This window comes from Carex rostrata, chromosome 3, assembly GCF_964058835.1.
Source record: "Carex rostrata chromosome 3, lpCarRost1.2, whole genome shotgun sequence".
Lineage (NCBI taxonomy): Eukaryota > Viridiplantae > Streptophyta > Magnoliopsida > Poales > Cyperaceae > Carex > Carex rostrata.
This window is the reverse complement of record NC_135920.1, coordinates 10416351-10426038: the sequence shown is the minus strand read 5'-3', so window position 1 is coordinate 10426038 and position 9688 is coordinate 10416351. Positions and strand designations below refer to the sequence as shown.

The 9688-nt window shown below is 32.6% G+C and overlaps 1 protein-coding gene across 1 annotated transcript; it reads left to right on the top strand.

Annotated features, from left to right (window-relative positions):
• Positions 1 to 925: 925 nt before the first annotated feature.
• Positions 926 to 5393, top strand: LOC144551978 (NAC domain-containing protein 54-like). Its single transcript, XM_078300090.1, has 6 exons — positions 926 to 1120; positions 2834 to 3114; positions 3351 to 3695; positions 4080 to 4508; positions 4728 to 4806; positions 5082 to 5393. Exons 1-6 carry the CDS (start codon positions 964 to 966, stop codon positions 5117 to 5119), a joined length of 1329 nt encoding a protein of 442 aa, XP_078156216.1. The 5' UTR covers positions 926 to 963; the 3' UTR covers positions 5120 to 5393.
• The last annotated feature ends 4295 nt before the right edge of the window (positions 5394 to 9688 follow it).

Here is a 9688-nt window from a genome sequence, read left to right as displayed (position 1 = left end):
TCTCTGCATATTTTCATAATCATATTCGTACATATCATGGATATGACGTATGAATTTGGAAGTTCTTGTACTCTTGAAATCTCATCGCAGATAATCTTGTCATAATATAATGTACTAATATATAGCAAGAAGTTTAATTATTGTAACAATTAGAGTGTTCCCCTTTTAGTTGTAGCAACACATTATACGAGGTAAAAGGCACAGAATTACTGCACAAATTTGTTTTTAATTAGGTATCTAAAAAGTGATTATTGTTAAATGATAACGGCGGGATCCAAATCCACATCGAGAAGCGTGTGTGAACGTGACGTCAAGGCTTGACCTGAAAGCTTCCGTCCCCACCTCGGGTCCCGCTCCTTTACACCCATAGATGACTAGACAGTTACCTGTGGTCCCACCTATGCCCAATAGGAACTTGCCACGTCAAACTATTCTTCTTTCTACTGCAAAAGACTAAGAATAGAAGGTCCATATATTATTATCAGAAAAAAGAAAGAAGCTCCATATATTAATAAAATAATCTCTGCCACCGATATAAAGCCCCATGAGACAAAAAGAAAGCATTAAAGCTCAAAAATAAAGAGCCTTCCTCTGAACGGTTGAAAGAATCGTCATCCCTTGTCTGCTGATATAAAGAAAAAAATAAAAGAAAGAAAAAAAAAGAAAAAAAATCTCATTGATTGCTAGGTTTAGGCTCTCTATAAAACCATAGAGAAGGGTTCCCTACCTTCTTCCTCTTTCACTTCTCCCCACCATTTTTGTCTCTTCTAGCCACCATCCCTTTGCCATTGCAAAGGTACTTCTACCTCACTTTCATTCCCATTTTTTTTGTCTCATGCGTAATATATAAACGCACACATAATTAGATGTTTGTTAGCTAACTCGCTTCAGTCTTCTATTTTTCAGGGTTTGTTGTGAGTTATAATAATTTTTGCTTTGTGAGAAAACTGAGGTGTTAAATTAATGGCGCCAGTAAGCTTGCCTCCAGGTTTCAGGTTCCATCCAACAGATGAAGAACTAGTGATATACTATCTAAAGAGGAAGATAAATGGGAGGGAGATTGAACTGGAGATCATTCCAGAAGTCGATCTTTACAAATGCGAACCCTGGGATTTGCCGGGTATGTACACACATCTTTATTTCTTAATAGAAATTTTGTATATCCGTTAGCATCTCTTGCAGAAATGAATTAACTTGGAAGAACAAGCATTTTTTGCTTAATATGTGCAGCATGTAAATAGAGGGGTTTTTCTTTTTTAAATGTGAAGTGATGAACACACATGTAATTAATGCATATTCAAAGAAATATTAAAGTACACTATTCTTAGCTTGAACATCGAATTCCAAGAAATAGAGTACTTACTCATTAAATGCGAGGTCTAATTTAATTTTTTTTTTTACTATAGAAGTTTATTTTTAATGTAATTAACAATGAAGTATTTTATTATAAAACAATAGTCCCAAACCCGAAGGTGTATAGTATAGACTAGAGTTTTAAAATTTGTTGAGTAATTAAATTATATATACTTATTGATACTTTGTTTAAACAAGTGCTTTCATTCGTTTGCGATACCATGCTGCTTCTTGGGGTAAAGGACAATTCCCATGTTTTCTTGGAAAATACTTCATTCAATATGCATTTTCTGTTGTATAGTTCTTTTTTTTATTAATTATGAGATTTGAGAAGATCATGTATGTGAAAGGAATCACCACACACAAGCATGAAGTCTTTCACAAGTTCAATTTTAGGTTGATATATATATATATATATATACAGAATATATAATTTCGTTCATGTATGCCAATCATATAATCTAGTACATGCAGTAGCAATCCAGTTTATAGTTCCATTTGTTTACCCAATCAAATATATATATTCTAGAAAGAAGCTTGTTATATTTTTCTGAAGTGGTCGGTGCATTTCTTTTGAAGGGAATGTCATCTTACATGTTGACATTTCCACATTCATGCTCCTGCTCCTGCTGTAGATACGTTTTCTTTATCTTAACAAAAGCTAAAGTGCAGTACCAGATAAAAGAAACGGTATTTTCATGGCATATAAGTTGATTCCTTGTTGAGGTTCCTACAATGTGGTACCGACATATATACCATAATAAACTTCCAGCTGATGAAACAAATTATGTAGGATGCATAACGTGAATTCAATAGGAATATTCGGGTTATTTGCAAAAGAACGTCTCTTGAATCCAGTATTGTAAAAACCGAGGAAAAATAGAAAAGAACAAAGTTAGAAAAATTTGTTAGCCTCAAGTCAAAATATTTTAGAAAGCTCACACTCTTCAAGGCAAGTAAAAATTGCCTGTGCTCTTACTTTTATCTTGTATTCCTATGGGGACCTTCTTGGATTCTGTTCAGATTGTGGGCTCCAATCATTCTGCTTTGTCTTTTTTAATTTTAATTTCTTTATGCTACTTAATTATTCATTTTATCTCATAGGCATAATTATTGCACCAAGCTCACTGTCGGCTAAATCATGTATAGAAAATCTAATGACAAGTACATATTTACAGATAGCTTTATGCAACTTATAGCAATTAATGATAGCTAGAGGTCCCCATTTTTCTTTTCCACTTAATGTTGCAATTTGTGTTTTCTGCACTTGGTAAAATAACAGTTATGCTATATATATCAATATTTGTGTCAATAAAGTATATAAAAGCTTCTCATCAATGTGTAAGATCGAACATATATATTCTTAGAATAATTTTACAAATTGTGAGTGAACGTGTTAGAAACAAATTAATAAGAAATATTACTTGACGGTTGAATATTTATATATAACATGAAATTAACTACTCTGATTTTTGTACAGAGAAATCATTTCTACCAAGCAAGGATCTAGAATGGTACTTCTTTAGTCCTCGGGATCGGAAGTACCCGAATGGCTCAAGAACAAACCGAGCAACAAAGGCTGGTTACTGGAAAGCTACAGGAAAAGACCGAAAGGTGAACATCCAGAAACGCTCCATTGGTATGAAGAAAACCCTTGTGTACTATAGAGGTCGAGCGCCGCATGGCTCCAGGACTGGTTGGGTTATGCATGAATACCGCCTTGATGATAGTGAATGTGATGTACCATCGGCAGGACTTCAGGTGACTACCACAGGGGAAACTTTATATTTAATCTAAAAAGCTGATATAATCATATACACAGAGTTTTTTTTTTTTTTTTTCCAAAACCTTCATTCTCTTATATATGCAAAGGTCTAGCTATATGTATCGCCATCTGGTCACGTAATAAAAAGCTCATTAGGTGACTTGTAAATTGTAATTAATTTCATACCACAAGTTAGTTTCCAATGATTTAATCTATTTTTTTCTCACATCAGGATTCATATGCACTATGTCGTATATTCAAGAAAGCAGGACCTGGTCCAAAGATAATTGAGCATCAAGGTGCTCCTTATGAGGCCAACTCTCAATGGACGGTAGCAGCCTCAGTTCAATCTCCAGCTGGGAATTTCTCTTCTGATGGAAGAGGTGAAGACATAGAGAACAGTAGCTACTCTCCTTGTGAGCCGACGTACACCTTTGACATGATGCAAGGAAGTTCATTTAACGGTGGCAGTGCTCAAGCTGATGACAAATGGGCGCAGTTTTTGAACGAAGAAGTACTTAACCCGATGGCTTCATGCTATCATGATCCTGCCGGCTTCTCTACATTTCCCTCCAAGGTATATATATCATCACATTATTGTTTTAATTGCCATAGTGTTGAAATTATTTTTGTAGATGATCAGTATAAAAACAATTAATATGCTATTATATATATAATTTATTTATTTATTTTTTAACTAGTTTTGACATGCATGTCTCTCCTCTACTTCTCTATAAAAACACGTTTTTTTAGCTACTAAATCTTTGCTACATGTACATAGCCTTTCACTTTTTGCTTTTTTTATGAGTTACTAGTGGTGTCAGTGATGCCCTTTTAATGGATCCTACATTTTACCATTACCATAATGGATCCTGCATTTTGCAGTACTTTATTAGGTCATAATTTATGTTATACTATTTTACCATTACCATAACGGATCCTGCATTTTGCGATACTTTAGGTCGACGTTGCACTGGAGTGTGCACGGCTTCAACACAGGCTCTCGTTACCTCCACTGATGACTGACGACTTCCCGCAATTTAATTTTCCCGACCACAAGGCCTTGCACAACAGCACTCCTCACCAAGAAATTAAAGGTGTCGATGATGTCATTCAAGAAATCTTATCAGTTGCATCTTCCCCTCAAGAAATGATCAACAATTTCGGCTACGACAACAATGTTTGGCTTGGAAATAATTACTCAGACTCAGGTGGATTTCCCGAGTTCCATTTTGGTAGTGGTGTCGCTAGTTCTTCTAGAATGTCAGGCTCAGAAAATGAGTCAGCGAGCTTGATAGGGATCAGAGATTTAGAAGAGGAGTTCAAACAAGAAAGGAAACAAGTAGAGAACTTACGTGGCATCAAAGTACTGAAAGATAATCTTGGAGAGGTACATCTTGCTTAGGAAAAGAGTTGTACATATGCTTTTGATACACCAGATTATTTTAAGTTATACATAGTTGTATAGATCGATATATATAAACTAAATTAAATGTCTTACCTGCTAGTTAAGTTTTGTGGATTATATATATATATCTACGTTTGTTGTAAAAAAGGCGCTTTTATGTTATATATGCAGTAATTTATTTTATCAATCTTCCAAATGCAGATTGTCTTAAAAGGAGAAGAAAATAACGAAGCAACAAGTATCACGACTTACCCAATAGCAGAGACTTCAGAAATCACAGGTATCTCTCTCGAGAAAAGCTGAGATCTTTGTTATTACACAATGGCGTCGCTTCATATATATCTCTATATGTTGCAACTTGCAGTAAATTTGGGCAATTGTCATCATAAAAAAAAAAAAAAAAAATCAAATTCTATTAATTAAGTTGACTAGATGAGCAAGAATATTTTTAAGTGGTGCATATCTTCTGGTGGAGAAATGAATTCTTAATGTTATCTTAATCATCAAGAAGCACAAATTTATATAATTTAGTCATTTATATTAACCCATATTTAGATTGCAGGAGAAGTCGATCGTCGGACCTGTCTGAGTGACAAAAGCTACTTAAACAATGCATTCAACTCGCAACTTAGAGCGGACGATTCTCCTGTTAGATTTATTGAAATAAATCCAAATTCTCAACACCGTGATGAATCTGATGATCGAGTTAGAAAACCTTCATATGAACTACTTGGGAAAGTTGATGTCAGTCATGGCCTGTTTGTATCAAGGGTTTGTATGGCAAAGACGTGCTTCTTGCACACTGAACCATCAAAGATGGTTTATTGCCATCTGAACCCAATGGAAAGAGAGACGGAGGAAGTCAAAAGGTTTCACTTTCATCAAAAGGTTAGATTTAGGGTTTCAAAGTTTACAAGTATAATGGCTTTGATAAACGACAAGCTCAAGCTCTTGACAAGGCTATGCAAGAGTTCGTTCTGGTATAAATCCCGCACCAATGCTATCTATACGAGTACTGAGAAAACTAAATTTGAACCCTCATGAGTGAAGGGTTTGGTTTTCCAAAGTGACAGGAAAAGGCTTTTCTGGGATGTTTTGAACCAGAAATGCTCGTTTCTCGTTGATGTGTTCGCTCTCCATTAAATTCTTTTGGTTCAGCCATTGATGAACCTCATACTTACCAATCCAGTTCTATGAATCTAGCATACAAACAATTATTTGTACATAATTAATGATTTAGAGTTGAGAAGTTGAATCATGGTCTTTCCTTATTTTTCACTTTTTTTTTTTTTTTAAAGGTTAGTCCGCGAGGTGCGGCTAACAATGATATTGATAAAAAAAAAAATATTTAGAAATAGTTTTTGTCTCATTTGAATTTTGAGGCATGATCCAATTATCTTTTGACCATAATCCCATGAATTATATATACAGAACAATTATTACTAGACGTAAAGATCAAGTACATTATTTGTAAAAATATTGCTAATTTTAAATTTGTATGTTGATAATGTTAACGTTCGTTATTTTTATTTTATTTTGTTATTGAACGTGGGATGTTCGTCCTATTTCCACTAGTAAGGAAACCTACCGTTTGGAAAGTTTCAAGGATTATAACATAAAAATTAGTATGAGAGAATTGACCATATTGGGCTAGATTGAAATAATACTCAACTCATTTATGGGCTAACATGTAATATTAGTCATAGAGATTAGGGAGCACATTTGTACTGGTAATGGTCCATTTAAGGCCCATACAAAAGTTAAATGTAACCCGAAGTTCTAATCAAATTAAAAACGGCCCAGTATTTGGACCGAACATACCAGCATGTGACTCGCCGCCCCATACTCCCATGAGTCCCATAGCACCAAATCAGGCACCGCAAATCACATGGTTTTCTTTTCTGTTCCTTCATTTACTATTGTTTCTTTGGAGGAATGAAGTCATGATTCGTAAACGGATTGGATAGCCTGTTCGGTAGGAATGAAATGGAACAGGTATTTTCCATCAGAAACTGTTTATTTATTTATTTTTTCAAATTTTTCTCATTCAGACTATTTACATGTTTCATGTTTCTTTCAGCATTACTTATGGAACTAATATATATTCCGGTCCGGATAAGAATTTGCTCTCAAGAGTGGACTCGATCGTTTACTTGTGACTAAGATTATTCTCCAATTCTATGTTCATTGACACCTTTATTTACTTTTTTTTTTTTTTTTCTGATTTATTTTCTTAATTAATATTTGTATTTTAAAGTTCATTTGATTTTTTATTTTTGAATTATCCGTATATGTGAATTATCCGCTCCGTATTCGTATTTTCTTTTAAAGCGGATTTAGTTTTAAATTATACATCTGTTTACTATTCGTATTTGTATTCGTATTCTCTTATTAAAGATGGATACAAATTAATATTAACATTATTCACGCCAAATTCGTTCCGTTTATACCCTTGTTAACAGGAGAATAACAACAAGAAGCTAGATGTTGGATATATCTACAAAATATTTTCCATGTCTAGCGCGTTATCTGCGAACAATCATCGTTACTTGCACTTTGTTTACTAGCCAATAAAACCAGTATATTTCATTAGAGGGAGGCTTCGGTGTATTATGTATAGCATATATTGCTTCCTACTATAGATTTATATTTTCATATTTGAAATTTAAATAATTGATTTCAATTGTTAAATACGATCTACATCTGAAAATGTACTTAGAGATCAAATTTGACTTTATTTTTAAATTGTTTTACTATTTATTTAGATAAATAAAATATCATTACTTTTTTACATTTGACAATATTTAGATCAAGTGATTTTCTATCTCTCTAAAGAAATAGTAAAAGAATTTTAAAAAATATAAATTTAGATATAAAGATATAAAGATCATATTAAATAGTTCAGATTAACTATTTAAATTTTAAAAATAAAAATATTAATTCATAGTACAGAGTGATATGCGCTATGCATTTTTTTTTTTTGAAAAAAGGCATCAAGTGCCCGTTTCATATATGAAACATGATAGTAACTTACATACTAAGAATATTTGTCCACATAGCAACTAAACACTAATTGTAAATGCTGGTAAAGAGCAAAAGACAAAAGCTCTTCTTTTAAGTGTCCACCAGATCACTGTTATGGAAAATAATATGGGGGCTGGGATAAGAGAATCCTAACTGCGGACAGAGGCGGAGCTATAGGCTGCCTACCCCTGGATTTTGAAAAACCTCACCAAATATGTTAGGATTTGGTTTTTGTCTACCCCTATCTCGACCGAAGATAGCAAGGAGTCGAGTCTCCCAGAAATAGAGTAACTGCAGATTTTTTTTTTTTTAGGAAGAGCAGAGTCACTAATGGCGAATTGACAGAGGATCTAGCATAAGGAAATGATAGTGCTGGACGACAGAGAAGAGAAAGGTCAAGAGACGTGTCTGAATTTTTAGTGGAGGAAAAATCGGATATGGGCTCAAAAATGTTCAACCTTTCATTTAGCCCATGTCTAAATAGAAGTGAAATAATAATTTGGACTTGACTTGTAAATTATGTTCAGAAACTAAGAAATGAATCTATATAATTATTGGGCTATTGTTTTGGGCTTATAACTTGATCATTGAATTCTACATTTTTGTTTGGAAGTTTTCTTAAAACAGAGAATTGAAGTTTAAATAAAACAGATTCGTGAGTTGGATTAAAATGTAAAATGACTAGTTAAGCAAACATTTGTCTTTGCTTTCTGTTGTTCCATTTTTTTTTCTTTCCTCTGACATGTGTTTGTTTCATAAAAATTATAATTTTGGTTTAACAATCTTTATGAAATTGAGACTTTTTTGCATTTGATTTACCAATTTTATTGGAAATAATATGGTAAAATTCCGAAAATTAGGTTTTGAGCATTTCATGAGATTAATTTGGTAAAAACAAGTAATATTGGTCAAAAATAGTTTATCATTAGAAGGTTTTTGTTTGTTAATATCTTGTATCTTCTCTTCATTATTTTTAATTTAGTTCAATGCAGTCATGTAAGCTCGTAAGAAGGTTATTTTAATTAGCTTTGACAATTTTTACTAAATTATTTGGATATGCAACATATCTTCGTTTGAGAGAAATGATGTATTTAAAATTCTAGTTTTTTATTAAAAAAATAAAATAAAAGGATTAATAAATTAATAATAATAAAATAATATATTGTTCTTGCCTCTTGACTACGCCACTGACTGCGGATCTATACAAAATTTAGATGATTTACACTGTGATCGGAACATATAGTTTATAAAAAAGAAATGATTTCAATTCAATGGTATTCAATAGAAATGATTTTCAATTGAATTTTATTGATCGGAATGAAAATAAAAAAGAATTGAATTCATTTCTAGTTTTTGATTGGAAAGTCTATAAAATAGAAAGAAATGATTTCACTTTAAATAAAAATGACAATTTTATCCTTATTCTTTCATAAGTATTTCTTTGTTGAAATACTATGCTTAATTAAAATCTTTGTACCTGTCTTTTCTGATTTCATTAATTTGTGTACCGGTCAAGAGACTCAAGATCATCAATTGCACAACTCTCTGACACAAGATGTGCCTTTTTTTCAAAAAAAAATTACACAAAAGAAATGAAGAAAGAAAGAAAGCAAATATAAAATACATAAAGAAAAGAACTAGAAAAGAGACTATATAAAAACTCAAAACCTAAAAGAGAAAAAGATCAATATATATCATGAATAAATGGAAGAGGGTCATTTTAGTGACTGCTGGCCCCTACTGATATTCCTTGTGTAGTGGTATTTTTACCAGTATGCTTGATTCCATAAAAGTATGTACCAGTACAGATAATCAAGGGCAGTACCGATATGAATTTGGTACTGGTCTAGCTTATGTAGGGCAATACCAGTTGTAAGACTTCCCAAGTTCAGATACAGGGAAGTACCAGTTTTTAGGCTTCTCGAGTTCATATCCATCCAAAGAAAAAAAAATGCATCAAAAATCTTAAAATCCAATAATGATAAACAACCAATATAAAGTACATAAAGCAATAAAACAGAAAAGAAACTAAAAAAAAATTCAAAACCTATAAGGGAAAAAGACTAATGTACGTATGTCTTGATATTTTACCTAGTGACCCCTACTGGTATTCTTGATATATTTACCGGTAAGCTTGA